Source organism: Thamnophis elegans, chromosome 3, assembly GCF_009769535.1.
Source record: "Thamnophis elegans isolate rThaEle1 chromosome 3, rThaEle1.pri, whole genome shotgun sequence".
NCBI lineage: Eukaryota > Metazoa > Chordata > Lepidosauria > Squamata > Colubridae > Thamnophis > Thamnophis elegans.
Genome location: NC_045543.1, coordinates 4,474,579 through 4,493,632, shown reverse-complemented (window position 1 = coordinate 4,493,632; position 19,054 = coordinate 4,474,579). Strand labels below are relative to the sequence as shown.

Below are 19,054 nucleotides of genomic sequence, written 5' to 3'. Positions count from 1 at the left end.
CCTACTTTTAAAAAAAAATTGCCTCTTCAAAACCTTCATGCGTCTTATACTCCAAAATATATATATATATACAAAAAATATATATAAAAAGGCACACTCAGCCATGTTTTGCTGCTTTCAACAACATTAAAACAAGTGTTGGTTAACCAGATGAGAACTTGCACAAGAGTTCTTGTTCCATGTAGATTAACTGTATTTTTTAGCGGTGCTTGAAAAACATGTACAAATTTGGTTCTGTCAATAGAGACAGAATATTGCTATTTAATAGCTATTATGAAAATACATTGCTGTACTTTTTTCCTAATATCAGCTATCATGATTAAGTGAACTTTTGTTAAGAAGAAATCATTTTATTTTTCATTTGATTTCTAACATACTGGATTGAGTCAGACTCATACCTGATAACTGAAGTGAGCCTGAAGACTAAGGTGAGCCAATAGCATTTTATTCTTAATGTTTCCAATTGTTTTTCTTTTAGCAATATAGTGTGTATCCGATAATTTGGGCAGCAGGCCGAGGCCATTCTCGTATAGTACAACTGTTGCTGCAGCATGGAGGTAAAGTCAACTGCTCTGACAAGGTAAAATTGAAAGCATTTGCTTAAGATTGGAACGCATTGGAATTCATCTCCCTCCCTCCCTCCCTCCCTCCTTTCTTCCCCTATCTATCATCTATATATGTACATTATAGATAATATAGGTATATACTAACTATGCTGGAGGAGAGTCAGATTTGTAGTTCTTTTAGCTTCCTATAAAAATTGTGGTGGTAAAGAGATTGTATGGTGCATTTTTGCATCATGTAAATCTTTTAATCTTCGCCCTAAAATCCAGCTCTTAATAACAATGTCTCATCTCTGCCCACTTGCCAGTTTATTTACATATACATACATACATACATACATACATACATACATACATACATACATACATACAAGCTCCTTATCAGCCTTATCAGTGACTTTAAATGCATACCTATTTCCCTGGCTCAGCTGATAAGGAGAAGAACCTTGTGGCTTAATGGTTAACACATCTGCCTAAGATGCAGTACAGCACAGGTTCTAATCCCAGTAAGGGCATGGCTAGCTGATGAGAGCTAAATAGCTTGAAATAGATCTATACTAGTTTCCCTTTATTTATTTATCAGCACAGATACAAACACAAATGTAACAAAGGCAACAGTAAAAATATTGGGTTTCTGTCTGGATGGTCTCTTGTGACGAGCCGATAGACAGAGAATGGAAGTAGTAAACTTCCTCCCATATTTGGGCATACCCGGGGGTTGTGACTTTAAATGCATACCTATTTCCTGGGTCAGCTGATAAGGAGAAGAAACTTGTGGCTTAATGGTTAACACATCTGCCTAAGATGCAGTACAGCACAGGTTCTAATCCCAGTAAGGGTATGGCTAGCTGATGAGACCTAAATAGCTTGAAATAGATCTATACTAGTCTCCCCTTTATTTATTATCAGCACAAATATAACACACACACACACACACAATATTTATATCTGTATTTGAAGCCACGTTTATCAGTCAAACTATAGTTTATCAGTGGTATTTTTTTCTACCAGTATGGTACTACAGCATTGATCTGGGCAGCAAGAAAAGGACATCTGGACTGTGTAAAGTATTTGTTGCAGATGGGAGCAGATGTGGATCAGGAAGGAGCTGTGAGTATAACTCTTATTTTTTTTTAAAAAATAGCTAAATATATATTTCTAATCAAAAGCAACATATTTATTAATTGTATTCAGTTTATAAGTTCCCTTGGTTATCAAGTAAGTCTAGACATCATACAACACATCAGGGAAGTAAATGCCAAGAACTGAATAGTGGACGTTTGATGTCCATGTCAAACACAGGCTTCTTTGTTTTGTCAAAATAAAGCATTTGTAAAAAAAAAAGAAAAGAAAAATACAGTATATCAGTGTTTCTCAACCTTGGCGACTTTAAGTCCTGTGGACTTCAACTCCCAGAATCCCCCAGAAATCCACAGGACTTAAAGTCGCCAAGGTTGAGGAACACTGCAGTATATGTTACATTTGGTATTGAAGAAATGAATACATTAGAAGAAAATATTCTGATTCATGTTAGTAAGTGTATTTATTCTCTCTCAGAATTCTATGACTGCACTGATTGTAGCAGTAAGAGGTGGCTTTACAGATTCCGTGAAAGAAATCCTGAAAAGAAACCCAATGTGAACTTAACAGATAAAGATGGAAATACAGCTTTGATGATTGCTTCAAAGGAGGGACACATAGAAATTGTGCAAGATCTCCTAGATGCAGGAACGTACGTGAATATTCCTGATCGAGTGAGTATGTATTTGTGTGGCATAAAAGTGTTGCTTTATTTGTGTGTGCCATGACACTTTGAAAGCTAATTTGGGAATATCTGAAGTAGAGGGTGACTCTGTTGTGTGCTAATTTCAGAGTGGAGATACCGTGCTGATTGGGGCTGTCAGAGGTGGTCATGTTGAAATTGTGAGAGCATTGCTTCATAAATACGCTGATATAGACATTAGAGGTCAGGTAAGTAATTCTCTGTTTAACGATATGTTTCTGAATGTGGCATTTGGAGAATGTAGAAGCATTCCTTGTAGATAGGAGACATATGAGATAATATTTATATTCTGGAAAAAATGCTCATACCAAATGTCAAGGTTTGACTGTGGCAAGTATATTTCTTAAACTTACTGCACATTGTTTCTATATTAGAATGTAGAACAGGTGCTTTCATTTTTATCTACAGTGAACAGTACTCAACTTACAACCACTCAGTTACTGAAGCTACAGTGGCACTGGAAAAAAAAAAGACTTGATACTGGTCCTCACACTAACTCACACTCACAGCACCCCTCACTATCACGTGATCAAAATGTGCTTGGCAACTGGCTTGTACTTACGATGGTTGTAGCGTCCCAGGGTTATATGATTACTTTTTGCTTCATTTCCAGCTGGTTTCTGACAAGCAAAGTCAAGTGGGTAAGCCAGATTTGATTAATGATCACATGATTCACTTGACATGTGGCTAAAAAAAAAGTCATAAATTGGCCCCAACTGACTTAACTATCTTGCTTAGCAACGGAAAACATAAGTCACAATTGGAGACTATCTGTAATTCTTTTGACACTTAGCTGTTATGAACTACAGGTAGTCTTCCACTTACAACAGTTCATTTAGTGATTGTTGAAAGTTACAATGGCACTGATAAAAATGATACTTACAGCCATTGCAGCATCCACCACGGTGACCTGATCAAAATTCAGATGCTTGGCAACTGGCTCATATTTAAGACGGTTGCAGTGTCCTGAGGTCATGTGATCACTTTTGTGACCTTCTGACAGCAAACTCAGTGGGGAAAACCAGATTCACTTAGCAACAGTGTTACTAACTTAACAACTGCAGTGATTCACTTTACAACTATGGCAAGGAAGGTCGTAAAATGGGGCAAAATTAACTTAACAAATGTCTTGCTTAGCAAGAAAAAAATTGGGGCTAAATTGTGGACGTAAGTTGAGGACAACCATGTACTTACATCAGGCAAGTGAACAATGTGTTTTAGCTGGATGCAGAAAATAATAGCATGCAATTTATTTTAATCAAGTTTAGGTTCAAAACCCTGAATAGGAGGCACTCTTATAAACTTGTTTCTTAAATATAATGTACATGCGTAGTAATAACAATATTATCATTTTAGGCAGTGTGTGTGTGTGTATATATATATATATAATTTACACATATAAGGTATATTTGGCTTATGAAATTAATCCAACTAGCTTTTAAAATGTTAATCATGTATTATTCATCTATAGGATAATAAAACAGCTTTATATTGGGCTGTTGAAAAGGGAAATGCTACCATGGTAAGAGATATTTTGCAGTGTAATCCAGACACTGAAATATGTACAAAGGTAAGTATATAATTAATAGTTTCTAATCCTGAATAAGCTTTAATATAGGTGGTTTTGGTGTATATTGTTATTGTTTTTTTATTTTAAAAAACTCTAGTTCTTGAACTTACTAATAAACTTTATTTGATAATAAGCTTGAAGTTTATTTAATAATATTTCTGTTTACATAGCAATAACCTGTATTAGTTTTCTTAGAAGTGTGACATGTATTATTAAATTTATATATACCAATAATTTGATTATATATCTCCCAATTGCTGCTTATTACTTTTTGGAATAGTACTAGACAGTAAAATAAATGGCATTTTCCTTATGAATGCATGCATTTAGACTTAACTACCAAAACTAAGCCTCTTCATTGTGGCTCCTACCTTGAGAGCTGTTAGTCAGGTCTACTAACAACATATGGGCTTTATGTTGTTTTGGGAGCAGATATGATTTCTTTTTGTCTTCTGTAATTTTTTATTCTTTTTTTTTTTATTAAATGTTTTATTCATTTTCATTTTCAATTTTGTACATTCACTTATATACTGGATATTTGCAATAATAATAATATAATAGTAAAAAAAGAAAAACCCCAACCTAAACACAACTTATAAACCCAACCTATCGCTTTCATACACCCCTTCTTCTCCCCCTCCAACTTTCCTTTCTCCCTCCAACGATCACCCCTCCTACTTCCCTTTCCCCTCCTATCTTCCTTTCTCGCCTTCCTCACCCTCCTTCCCCTCTCATCCTCCTTACATTCCCCTCTTCCTCCCTCCTTACTTCTCCCTCTTCTTTTCCTCTACTTCTCCACTATGGTGCATTTCTCTATTCCTTAATCTATTCAGTTACGCTAAAAAGAAAAAAGAAAGGAAAAAAGCAAAAAGAAAAAAAAAGAAAATAAAGAGAAAATATAAGGATCAACAGTATACAAGTGTATTCTTCTATTCTATATATTGAAACTATATCTCCACCCGCCCACCCCACCCCCAATGAACCCCCCTCCCTAACCCCCTCCGACTTCCCAGGTCCCACACCCGGCACAGTTCAGTACCATTCACCTTCAAAATATCTTATTAACAATAATAATGAAAATAAAATAAAAAGAACACTCCGAAAAAGAAAAAGAAAAAAAAAAACGAAAAAGTAAATAAAAAAAAAATTAAAATCTTTGCATTATGCTCAGCCTCCCATCATTCTTAAAATTTAAACAGTGTGAATCATTCCATTTATATTTTGTCCTCGTCCCTTACTTCTTTGATATTTACCCCCATCTTCCTGTAGACTCTCCAGATAGCCTTTCTTAACCTTATATTCAAATATTAGTTTATACAAAAATCAATTTATCTTCAAATACAGAGCAGTCTAATCATACTTTCGCTACTCATCTTCCTACCCTTCGTTTCACGTCTCCATTCCTCCAAGCCCAATTGCATAAGATTAGGATCTCGCTCTTCACTTAAAATCCTGAGCTTTTTATGTATACTTCAAGCATGTAAATCCGTAAAATGTGTGCCCAAAATCCATACCAGTTCGTTCAATCCCAAGATCCCTTCATCAATATCCCGCTCCCACCTTCCTTTCTGCCCACTCCTCCCAACTTCATTCATCCCAAACCGCAATTCAAATAAATCTTAGTCCCCGCTTTCCTCACAGAAAACACTTCATGCGCAGTTTGGATTGAGATTCAAATAAGTCTTGTAAAAGTCCCGTATAATATCTGTCTAGAATAAGCAATGCTTCTTTCCATTCCTCATCAGTACACAGCTTTACCATTTCATACCAAACAGAAATCCTAAAGTTTTAATCAGTCCAAAAGCTTAGAAAGTATTTTAAAGACATCACTGGATCTATATTCTTTACTCTTCTGCCCTTTCGGAAAGAGAAGGCTACCCTCTCCCTTATAACCACATGTCTCGCTGCTTTGAAAATATGACTGAATCCTCAGTTTCCGCTTTTCTGCCTCTCCAGTAGGGGGAGAACAACTCCCTCCTTCTTGTAACCAAGTGACTTGCTGCTTGTCTTTCCTTCACCTTGTCCTTCCGCGTTTCCGAGTGAGTCAAGAAGCCCCGCCTTCAGAGTTTTATAATAAAAGTCCCGAGCTTCCGAAACAGAATTAATACGAAATCTTTGATTTTCAAATGTAACTATGATTCCAACTGGAGCTTCCCATTTATACTGTATTTGACGATTTCTAAGTTCTTGGGTTAAAAAATATAGCCTCTCCTTGCTTGCAGCATCTGGAGCGGGATTTCTTTAAAGACAAACAAATCATGGCCATTGATTCGGAGCCTGTTATTGTAAAACTTTTGAGTGATCGCATTTCTGGATTCTCTTGTGAAAAAGTATATAATTATGTCTCTTGGAAGCTGTCGTTGCTCTGCTACACACGAATTCTGGCGATAGATTTTTCGAATATTCCAATCAAAATTGAGTCCCGGACCTCCCACCGCTTGGCTGAAAGCTTCTACAAACGTCTGTTTCAAGTTCTCTCCTTTCTTTTCGGGCAGTCCTCTGACTCTTATTGCAGACGCCTTTCTGTTATAATTTATCATTGTAAGTTGTGTTTGAGTATCTCTAATCTCTTGTTGTAATGCTTGGATATTAGAAGTCAAATTAAAATTAGCCCCCTCCAAAGTTTCCAGTTTAGTCTCCATTTCTTCGATATAATCTGTCAAAGTAGACGTAACTTCAAACATATCCGCCTTTATTTGGGCAATTTTAGTCTGTATTTTATCGCATAAATCCAGCACAAATTCTTTAATTTCTTGTTTAAAGTCATTAATTATTTGAAAGAAAAGCTCCTGTGTCAAGGAATCTCCAGTAGGTGGTGTAGGAGACAAAGGCAGCGATTTACTAACAAGTTCTTTAAGCACATGCGGGGGGGATTTTTTTGCCTGCTTAGACCTGGGAGGCATTATAGATAAAAGCTGAGAATAAACAGATAAACAGTGTCTTCAGCTGGTCAGTTCTCAATAAATTATTTGTAAATTTTGCTTGTTAATGAGTAGCAGTCTCCGGGGAGATAAAGCCGGTTAATTACGTCATCAATCACCAACACAGTAAAAACGCCATTTTGTATCCCAATTGCACAGAGAAGTTTCAAAGGAAAAACAAGGCTGGTGTTTAGATAGTTATAAAAAAAAAAACCTCACAGGAGTGAGACCCGCTCGTGTTAGCTTAAGTTGCTTTAAACAATTTATCATTGTCCTGAGTGGGGGGGGTCGCCTGTCTAGGGCTGCAAAAAGGCAGCTGCGAGGAACTGGCTGGAGATAAGAGCTCAGTTACGCTGGATCTCTTCTCCGTTCGCAGCCCAAAAAAAAAAAGAAGGGGGGCTGTGAACTACGAATAAATCCTAGCACCTGAGCTTCTGCCTGCCCCTTTCTGCCAGAAAGGGGTGATATCTATTGATCTTAATTAGATATACAGACCAGAACTCTGAGAGGGGCTCCGTTGAGCTCCTTCGGCGACAGGCTCCTCCCACAGGAAGTAATTTTTTATTCTTAATTGTATGCTGCCCAGTAGTCAGCCTATACTTAAATAATTGGGAGGGATATAGCAATGATAGTATTTGGATTTATACAGTCAGTGATCAAATAATATCATTTATCAAATAATATAATGGATATGGTACTCAGTTATAACAGAAAAGATATGACTAGAGCTTAACTGTGGAATAAATGACAAACTTCTCACATGCAAGTTCCAAGTCAAGTTAAAGTAAAAGAAACAGTTCCAACAATATGATCTTGAGCACATAGTTAGCATTTTTATGGAGAACATGAGAAATTACTTTGAAATCCAGAAATCACAATTAATCTCTTTGATGGAAAATGAAGGAAGCTGGAATAAAAACAAATAACTTATTGGAGGATTACAGAAACAAGACTGTCTGAGCAGATTAAAAGGATCTTCTCTCTTCCTTCTTGGCCCTCCCCATTGTGAGGATGACCCAACTTCCAATCAAACAGAGGTGTTAGGCCAGGAGAGAAGGGGGATGGAAGAGAAAGAAGATGGCTTCCTGAGAGCTCTGCAACCACAGGCCTCATGAATGCTGAATAAATAGATTCCAAAATAAAGGAACAAACTAAAAGTTTGTTAGCCCTGATGAAAAGAGGCAAAAGGAAAAGAGGCAGCATCTGAGAAACCTGGGGACAGAGGTGTTTATTTCGTTTCCTCAGACTGGCGAGAAGTTCTTGGAGTCATTTGCTCAGATGGAGCAAAGATTTGAAAGAGAAGCATCAAGAAATGCAGCAAAGAAGAAATAAGCAAAAAAAAGAGAGAAAAGAAATGAAGAAAAAGAAAAGACTTTGGCAGGACAGTAATGGAAAACAAAATAAAAAAGATAAATCAAACTGTAGGAAAAGATAAATAGGTTTATAGAGCATGACAATATAGATGTACAGAGATTAAGAAAACAGAAAAGTGAGTAACCAAAAACTTGGAGATACAGAACAGAAAGATAGGAAAACATAGTGAAGTTGAATTTTAAAGAAAATAGTGTAAGCAGAGCTTCTAGATAATGAAAATAGAAAATAATTTATTACTCGGAACAGAACTATAAATGATTGTTCTCAATAACATGAAAAATGATACAATAATTTTTATCGTAATACTTTGGGGAAGCAAAAGTTGGGATTTTACGCAGTAGGGTTTAAAGAATTTTGAATTTTTAAACTTTAGTATTGGAAAAATAATTACAGAAAACAAATGGATCATAGAACTGATCTAGGAATGTGATTCAAGGTGCAAATGACCAGGTTCGAATTATCATAGTTTGCATATATTATGTGAAGACTTAACTCTCTGGAGAAGTTCATAATTCTGGGAAAAGTGGACAAAAGAGAATTATCAGCAGGTAAGTACTGGTAGATAGACTCAATTACAGTGGCATTGTGCACATTGTTGGAAGATTTGAAGGACTGGTTTGGGAACATATCATCCTGGAGAAATTCTAAGTGGTCATTAAGAGTTAACACCAACTTGATAGCATATAATCAAATTACTAATTAATTTCAGCTGGTTTGTATATTTTTAGAGATTAAAACAGTTCAACAGCTGTTGATATAATTTAAAAGCTAGTAAATAATACCGCTAAAAGTATAATGCATCTCAAACCATTCTGTTGGAAAAGGTTTTTGTCATGAAATTAATTTGTCTTTAAAAAAAAAGTTAAATATGCCTTTATCTGTTCTTCAAGTGTCTGCTATATCTTTTTCTTTTTACTTTTAGGATGGTGAAACACCTCTTATAAAGGCAACCAAAATGAGAAATATTGAAATAGTTGAGCTTCTGCTGGACAAAGGAGCAAAAGTTTCTGCAGTAGATAAGGTAAAGTCTAATTGTTATACAATGTGAAAAACACGGTTAAAAGTAAAATAGTGGCGGAGGGCTGACCCTCAAATCTTTTGATAAAAGGAAAAAATGATCTGCTTAAAAAAATGACACTATAAATTGTTCTCATTTGGTAAAAATATAACAATGAGAGAAAACAAATGATCTAAAGAATACAAGTTGAATTAACCTTTGTAAGGAATAAAGGAATGGGGGAAACATAACTTGAGCTTTTGACTATATGAGCCATGCAAGTATAACTATAGAAAGAAAACCAGATTCAAGGGAAAATTATGATTGGCACATGCATGGACACTCATCAGGAACACTTTAACTAAAATGTGGAGGATAATAGCTGCAGAGAAGATGCAGTTCAGTGGTGGGATACGACTGGTACGCCCCGGGATGGGTGTACCGGTGCCTGCTGGGAGCACCAGGTACCGTTCCGGTACGGTGCTCCAGAGGGCCTACCCACCCGCCCGCTCTCCTTACCGCTATTTGAGCCAATCGGGGCATTTGCGCACAGAGTATATGGCGCTTGTGCGACGCTCCGCTGAGCAGATGGAGTATCGTAGGCGGATATGCATGCCTGTGCTGTGCACATGCACATGGTGGGCACCTGGCCCTGTTGCACCATACCAGTTGCACCGGGATCCGGAACCCACCACTGATGCAGTTGCCTGTAAGTTACTCTTGACAGGTGTACATCATGTCCATTGTACTTCAAATTGCCTTTTGTCCTTTATATCTGTGTATTGTTCTCATATGCTTCTACATCTATTAAGTTACAATAACTCTTACAGAAAGGAGATACTCCACTTCATATTGCTATTCGTGGCAGGAGCCGTAGGCTTGCAGAATTGCTGTTACGAAATCCTAAAGATGGCAGGCTACTTTATAGGCCTAATAAAGGTGGTGAAACCCCTTACAACATTGATTGCAGCCATCAGAAAAGTATTTTAACTCAAATCTTTGGTGCTAGTAAGTATTTAGGATTTTAAAAAATATATAAATATTTCTGATGCTTTGGAAATATGTTTCTGAAGTGCCAAAAAAAAAATTAATGATTAAATAAGCAAAAAATGTCAGCCTAACAGTAGCTGTTTTTTAATTTAATGATGAACGCTAATTTAGAAATACGTTAGGACAGTCTAGCCCAGTGGTAGCAACCTGGTCCCTACCGCCCACTAGTGGGCGTTCCAGCTTTCATGGTGGGCGGGGGGGGGGGGGGAGGGGTTGCTGTAACTCTGCTTTATAAATTTTATAAATTAAAGTTACTTCCCTACTTTATAAACCACCATTACTGTGGAACGGTGGGCGGTTAGAAAATTTTACTACTAACAGAGATACAAAAGTGGGCGGTAGGTATAAGAAGGTTGACTACCCCTGGTCTAGCCTTTTCCAACACTTGTGCATATCTTTCTTCCTATATTTGTGGAAGAATTTTAAACAGGTTTTAATTTCATCTGCTTTCTGATTTCTCCATAGTTTGTAGATCCAAACAGTAGCTTGTAAATCCAAAAGTCTGCCAACTCTTCCAGGCTTCTTGGATGGAGGAAGCGAAAATTGTTCCTATCAAGCTAAACCAATTTGAAGTATTCAAACCAATATTTCTGCTTTTTAGCACCAGGTGAAAATCTGGCTACTAAGAGAGGATTCATTAGCAGTAGATTGAATAGACAGGTGGATTGCTTGATGGCCTCTAAATATTTTGGGATATATCTCTCAAATTTCTTTGCTTTTAGTCATGCTAGCTGGAGGTGGGTGGGTTGATGGGGTTTTTCACACAATCAGTTTGCCGTTTCCCGGGTAGAGTAACTAGGTATGAAAGTCAAGAAGAATTACCTTTAGATTGATCTGTTTCTTATTCTTGGTATGGGAATGGAAAATAAACATGCAACTATTGCATTTGTCTTTATAGAATAGTTACTTAAGCTGACTGATTGGCTGGCTATGATCTGGTATTAGTGATTAAAGAACAGGGCAAAAAAGCACGTTTTATAAGTTTATCTGTGTTGCAGGGCATTTGTCTCCTACTGAATCAGATGGGGATATGCTGGGTTATGATCTCTACAGCAGTGCATTAGCTGACATTCTTAGCGAACCAACAATGCAGCCACCCATTTGTGTTGGACTCTATGCCCAGTGGGGAAGTGGCAAATCTTTCTTGCTCAAGAAACTTGAAGGTAAATATTTGATTTGAATACTTACTGAAAGCTAGACAACAGCTTGGTTGTTGTTGTTATTATTATTATTATTATACAATTGTATCACAGCGGCCAGTTGTTTCGCCGGATTTGGCATTGGTTACTAGTCGGGCCCCACCCAGGGGCCTAGGACGTCGTAACGTATTTTCGTAATATGCGTGCAGATCCAAGCAGTGCGGCTTTTTGCATTTTGACTGATGGTGATTTTGTCAATTTTTAACTGTTTTAAATGTAATTCCAGTGCTTTTGGAATAGCACCCAGTGTGCCAATTACCACTGGAATTACCACTGCTGGTTTGTGCCATAGTCGTTGAATTTCGATTTTTAAGTCCTGGTATTTTGCGATTTTTTTCATGTTCCTTCTCGGCGACCCTGCTATCACCTGGTATTACGATGTCTATGATTGTGACCTTATTTTCTCAACCAGTGTGATGTCTGGTGTATTATGCGCCAGATTATTATTACTATTATTATTATTAATAATAATATTATTATTAATATTATTATTATTAAATTGATTTGCTGGCTATCTCACTGTTTGAGGTAAGTTGGCTTTTATTTATTTAAAAATGTATTTATCTAAAGAATGTATACAGCCATCCATTTCAGATGTTGCATCTGTGGGTGGTAAACAGTGAATTAAAAAACCAAAACCAACACCAACACTTTCAATAATTATTTCAAAGAGTAGTTTCAATAGTAATCCAAAATATTAATAAGCAACTAGAAAATTGCAACCATATCTTTCTAAATTTTGTCCTGTTCATTTGATTCAAAGTAAACAAGAACATGAAGATTGGAAAGCAATCATTATATCTAACATAAATTCAGAACTGCTGTGTGAAAAAAACATTTTTTCCTCTAACTGTTCATAATTGGATAAATCTATCTTTTGTACTAAGAGAAAATTTTAAAAACCTTGTTTTTGTTTGTTCACTTATTCACATGCTTTAAATTTTCCTCAGAATTGTTTGTTGTCTTAAAATGATTTTTCCTTTTTTGTTTTTAGTACATGTGTTAAATAGAATTAGTGTGGGTTATATTGTACATTTTATAGTAGAACTGGCAATTATTGTATTTTTCCCTTCTCTTTTAATCTGATTTTTAAAACAGCGGTATATTGCACATTTTTGTTACTTTGTTCATCTGAGATACATGATACTTTATCAACTCAGATTTTCCAATTCAAGTGAAATGGTACATGTGTGGTTGGGATTCTTTGATCTGCTGTGGTTTTGTTTTATGTTTTGTATAAAATTGTCAGTTCGCAGGTCTACAGGGATTATTTTAGATACTTTCCTTTTGTTTAAATTATTGTCATTAGTAAATTTTATCACTTTGTTGTCTGTGGTAATTTCAAGATAACTGATGAACAAATATGAAAGCATGAGTCCAAATACATACATTTCTATAGTTCCACTGTGTAAACCAACCATTTATTTATATCTCTTTTTTTGTACTTTATTTTTTTTTCATTCAAATCACTTTGGCTGAGTGAAAGTCTTAAAGAGTGCAGCTTGTCCCCTGAAGTCTGGATATTCAATTATTGGAGATTTTCAAGACATGATTGGACAGCCATTTGTTTGGGATGGTATGAGCAATCCTGTATAGGGTGGAAGGTTGGTCTAGACCAGTGGTTCCCAAAGTGGGCGGTACTGCCCCCTGGGGGTGGGTGGGATGATTTAGGGGGGGCGCTACTAGGCAAGGGGGCGGTAAGAGGGTGAGGAAAAAATGATCCACTCAATGCTGGTCGCGGGTGGATTTTCTTTTAGGATATGTGTTTAGTTTTTGAAATATCCCCATTCCCATCCTCTCTCCTTGCGGAATTACTGGTTTTGAATAGTTGGTTCGGCGAGCAGAAGTTTAGCCACTAAAACCACGTAAGCATTTAAAGGCAGAATGTCTGTGTCATGCAAAATAATTGGCAATCTGAAGGAGATAAGATTATATTGTATGCCTTTGTATGTGTGGATATGCGCACACATAAATTTTGCAGCAGGGTTAACAAATGACCAGAGCAACTCTTGGTTAGCATAGCCAATAAGAAACTTGGCCAATAACATTAAGGCAAGTATGAACAATTATCTGTCCATGGTTGCTTAAACAAATGACACCAAGGGGGCAGTGGATTGAACAAGTTTGAGAACCACTGGCCTAGACCAAAGTTCTTTCCAACCCTATAGTTCTATGGAAAATTCACTTCATTTTCCAAAAGACTTCCAACAATATCAAATGAATCACCTTTATTTTCAGGAAAATAGTTATCTATCTTGGAAATTTTATGTTGACTAAAAATTACTTATTTCTTTTTAGATGAAATGAAAACATTTGCAGGACAGCAGATTGAACCTTTGTTCCAATTTTCCTGGCTTATTGTGTTCCTTTCACTTTCATTGTGTGGTGGCCTTGGATTATTGCTGGCATTCACCGTAGATGAAAAACTCGGAATAGCCGCGGCACTGAGTTTATTGGCACTGCTATATGTATTTTTCAGTAAGTTTTCTTTTAAGGGAAATTAATTTTTTAACTTACAGCATGTTTAAAATTAAGCTGATGCTTTAATTAATGCATAAATGAAGCAAAAGTCAAACCGCATTATTAAAAACCATAATAGTGTCGCTACTGGTAAGATCTGTAATTTTGTGAAAATGCTTTCTAGAAAAAGAGTATGTATAGAAATTATACCTGTATCAGCTCCCCCCCCCCCCCCAATCACAACAGTCTGTAAAAGACATCGGATGATAGAAAAAAACAGCGGGAAACTACTCTTATATGTTAGATTTCAAGAATGAGTGATATATTAAGATATGGTAACTTAGTATATTTTCAATAATTAGGCTTTAAATATTTCCTAAATTGGAATCGGGACCACTGTGATTCTTTTGGCTCTTATCTGTCATGCTAACCATGCACAATACAATATACAGCTGTAGAAAAGATGGAGAAAATGCTTTCACTGTACCTAAAGCATCAAACAGGGAATAAAATATGGCTCAGTAACACAGGTAGTACTAGAGAATAATATTTGAAACATGAGTGCATTTATTAATGCATTTGAGTTACAAAATTTGACAGCATGCACCGTTTTTCCCATTGGTTCAATGTTTCACTCTATGTGAATTCACTCTACAGTACATGAGGTTTTCATGGAACATAATCTGAGCATAAAGCAAGAGAAGACTGTACAGGTAATCCTCAACTTAACAACAGTTCATTTAGTGAGTCAAAAGTTACAACGGCACTGAAAAAAGTGATTTATGACCATTTTTCACACACGACCTTTGTAGCATCCCCACGCTGATGTGATCAGAATTCAGCTGCTTAGCAACTGCTTCATATTTACGACCGTTGCAGTGTACCAAGGTCATGTGATCATGTTTTGCAACCTTTTGACAAGCAAAATCAATGTGGAGGCCAGATTCATTTAGCAGCTATATTACTAACCTATCAACTGCAGTGATTCATTTAGCAATTGTAGCAAGAGAAGTCAAAACTCACTTAACAAATGTCTCATTTAACAACAGAAATGTTGGGTTCAGTTGTAATGGTAAGTCAAAGACTACTTGTACTATGCACAATGATTAAACTCTTGACAGCTATTGATTATTCAGTGCTGTTTTTCGTGCAGTTGAGAGACCGCCTGCTGCCAATTACCTCCAATAGACCAATTAGATCCCACAGATTAGGCCTCCTCCGAATTCCATTTGCTGCCCAATGTCGACTGGCGACTACTCGGAGGAGAGCCTTCTCTGTGGCTGCCCGACCCTCTGGAACGAACTCCCCGTGGAGATTCGAACCCTCACCACCCTCCAGGCCTTCCGCAAAGCCCTTAAAACCTGGCTGTTCCGACAGGCCTGGGGCTAAAGAGCTGTTGCCCCTGCCTCGAATTGGTATGACTGTTGTGTTTTTAATCATGCATCGTTTTTTATGTCGTTTTTAAATTATTGTTTGTATCCCCCTTCCCTGGTTGAGTTGTGAGCCGCCCTGAGTCCCTTCGGGAAAAGGGCAGCATATAAATAAAATCAACATCAACATCAGTTAATTACATTGTAGATAATGATAGGCATAGACCAAAGTGTACATATCCTTATTGTCTTTGCCAGACTTCTCTTGAGTTAAAAATAAATGACAAAGAGGTAGTCCTCCACTTAGAATATCTCTTGTTGATCAAAGCAGTCATTTAAGCAAAGTTGCTCATGTGACAGTTTCGCTTAATGCCTGCAAATCTGGCTCGCTCTCCCAGTTGTGGTAGTTAAGCAGATTCTCTCTTTCAAAGAGCTGCCTACCAAATGGAATCTCAGCTCTATGGCAGATGGTGGCAGCAACTTGCAACCATCTCCCTCTGATTTCCTCATTGACAGTCTGGAGAAGCTGGAGGGAGATGATTGCAAGTGGCATCACATGAAATCACAGGATGGCTTGGCAAGTGGTTATAAGTGAACAGGTTGCCGAGGACAAAGCCTGCGACCATGGGCCTGTAGGGGCCAGGCATGGCGCAACTCTATAATGGTCAGAAGTGCTTTATGGGCAGTAAAGCATCCTTTCCAAGCCATTGTACCTTTGAATGGGCATTAAATGACCGGTTGTAAATCAAGGACCACCTGTAAATGCAAAAGGATATATTGGGTAGACGTAGGAGGAGAGCCATGTTAATTTATGGTAGCAAATAAATAAATAAAAGAATTTGATGGTACCTTTTCCAACTAACACAGTGTATTAAAAAGCATAAACTTTGGTGAATTCGAATTCACTTCATCAGATGCATATAGTGACTAGACTGATCTAATATTTAAATAGGGATAAAATAGAAAGGGAGGAGGGGAAAGTATGTGGACATGCAAGTTACATGTAGATTGCAAGTGTCTTATTAATTAACTACAATATGTTAAAAGCCACTATGTTTGCTGATTTGTATGTATCATAAGAAAACATTTAATAAACCAAATTCCTTTGTTTTATCCTCAAAAATGCTGTGGGACTGAATGAAAATATATTATTTCTTGTACAGCAGTGATGTAGGCTAAAGTGTTTGACATAAGTTCTTGTAATAATTTCGATAAATGATATTAGCATTTAAAATATTTAAACCATCTTGTTTTAGCTGTAATATATTTTGGGAGCCGAAGAGAAGGAGAAATTGGAATTGGGCATGGGTGCTTAGCACAAGATTGGCAAGACATATTGGCTACATGGAATTACTTCTTAAACTCATGTTTGTGAACCCACCTGAACTGCCGGAGCAAACCACCAAAGCCTTACCTGTCAGGTAAGAACCATCGATAATACTGTTCTGTTACATAGAATGGCTTTTAAAAGGTTTAATGTTGTAAGACCTTTATTACGGCCCAGATTTGCTAGAAATACCGATCTGCAATCTTTAAAGGAATGTTACCTGATACTCTTTTAAAACGGAATGAATGAATGAATTTATCATTTCTTTAATAATCAAATAATACATTAAAATGAAAACCATGAGATTGGTAATGAAAGCTCAGCAATTTTAAAATGTTCTAATAAAACAAAAAAACTTAATTTGTACCAATCAGTAACAAATCTGCAATTATTTGTTGTTTAAGGTTTCTCTTTACAGATTACAATAGATTGTCCAGTGTAGGTGGAGAAACCTCAATGGCTGAAATGATTGCCACCCTTTCAGATGCCTGTGAGAGAGAATTTGGGTTTTTAGCAACACGTCTTTTTCGAGTGTTCAAAACTGAAGAAACTCAAGGTATGTGTGAAGTTGTTGAATTGAGTTTTTTTGTTTTTCGGCACATTCCCACCCCACACTCCAAAGCACATTTTTATTTATGGTTCAGTCAATATGAAGTGATGAAGGTATTGGATTAGGATTAGGAAGCCCCAGGCTCAAGCCAACCTTGGTTATGGAAATTTATTTGGTGTTTTGGTCCATTCAGTGCCACCAGATTCATGGATCTGCTGCTAAACACTTTTGTGAATTGCCTTGAGCTCTTGTAAGCAAATGCAGAATATAAATCTAAGAAAACAAATATTGATACACAGTGTTGTTTTATGTTAAAATGTGAAACTAGGACATATAAGTAATGGTTACTCTGCTCAAAATCCTAAATGACCTAGAGCCAATAGCAATAGCAGTTAGACTTATATACCGCTTCATAGGGCTTTCAGCCCTCTCTAAGCGGTTTACAGAGTCAGCATATTGCCCCCAACAACAATCCGGGTCCTCATTTTACCCACCTCGGAAGGATGGAAGGCTGAGTCAACCCTGAGCCAGTGAGATTTGAACAGCCGAACTGCAGTCAGCTGAAGTAGCCTGCAATGCTGCACTCTAACCACTGCGCCACCTCGGCTCTGTCCAAGTGGGAAACAGAGTTGCAAAATTTCCATGACTTAAAGGGGATGGGATCTTACATCCTTTAAGCAAAAGGAATACTGAATGTTGTTGTGTAGATATAAGGACTCTAGAAAATGTTAAAGTAAGAATTTCTTGGGCTTTACAAGGGCAACAGGAGAGTTTCACTTAAAATTATCCTAACTTTAATGAGCTTCACTTATTAGGCAACCAGAATTAGGCCTTTTCTTCTATCATATCCAACTTACAGAATACATGAATAAAATTCAACCCCTGTTTTTTCTGTTTTCAAGAAAAGATTTAAACCTTTTTATTTAGCCATTGTTTTTAATTTGATTAAGAATAATGATCAATTGTTTTGTGAGTTTTTAATTTTTTTGTAGTTAGTTGACTTGGGTGCTTAGTAAGCAAGAAGGCGGAATATAAATGATGTAAAATGTATGTGTTTGAAGTTATAAATCATGTATTTACCAATTGCTGCTTTTTCTCCTAGGTAAAAAGAAATGGAAAAAAACTTGCTGTCTCCCATCTTTCGTTATCTTCCTCTTTATTCTCAGCTGCATTGTTGCTGGGATAACTCTTATAGCCTATTTCAAAGTGAATCCTGAAAACATGACCGTGAATGCTATTTTGATTTCATTTTTATGCGTTGTGGGTTTGAGCTTTATCTTGAACTGTCGCACATGGTGGCAAGTGATGGACTCCATCTTAAACTCACAGAGAAAACGGCTTCACAGTGCTGCGTCAAAACTACACAAACTGAAGAGTGAGGGGTTTATGAAAGTACGTATTATATCATGTAGAGTTTTGAATTATGTGAGTTTTGTTTAAGGAGCTGCAGAACATAACAATTTAGGTATGAAATGTTCCAGAGAATAGCAGAACATTTGGTTTCCCTCTAGATCAGTGTTTCTCAACCTTGGCGACTTTAAGTCCTGTGGACTTCAACTCCCAGAATCCCCAGCCAGCACAGCTTTCCTGGAATGGAATGTTCTAAGGCTGTCTGGAATGTTCCTGAATCAGTTTTGCAGTTTCTGGATTTAATTTAACTTGTAATTGATCATGAAGACTCATAAAAATAAAGCATTTTATTAATAAGATCAGGGATCCCCAACCCTGGACCACAGATCAGTACTGGTTCATCTTAATGGCCTGTTAGGAACCAGGCTGCACAGCTGGTGGTGAAGCAGCAGATGAGTGAGCGAAACTGAACCCACCCCCACCCCCCGTCCGTGGTAAAATTGTCTTCCATGAAATTGGTCCTGGTTCAAAAAGGTTGGG

At 37.0% G+C, this 19,054-nt stretch overlaps 2 protein-coding genes across 2 annotated transcripts in view; both read left to right on the top strand.

Moving 5' to 3' along the window:
• The window catches only part of LOC116506407 (kinase D-interacting substrate of 220 kDa-like), a 94,053-nt gene that overhangs the window by 13,965 nt on the left and 61,034 nt on the right, over positions 1-19,054 (top strand). The window contains 2 exon segments of the mRNA XM_032214140.1: positions 479-580; positions 1,575-1,673. Coding sequence (XP_032070031.1) covers positions 479-580; positions 1,575-1,673 — 201 coding nt within the window.
• On the top strand, positions 2,200-17,173 carry LOC116506405 (kinase D-interacting substrate of 220 kDa-like). The gene is made up of 9 exons (XM_032214136.1): positions 2,200-2,317; positions 2,436-2,534; positions 3,818-3,916; positions 9,134-9,232; positions 10,039-10,216; positions 11,257-11,421; positions 13,756-13,935; positions 16,544-16,708; positions 17,019-17,173. Exons 1-8 carry the CDS (start codon positions 2,237-2,239, stop codon positions 16,660-16,662), a joined length of 1,020 nt encoding a protein of 339 aa, XP_032070027.1. The 5' UTR covers positions 2,200-2,236; the 3' UTR covers positions 16,663-16,708; positions 17,019-17,173.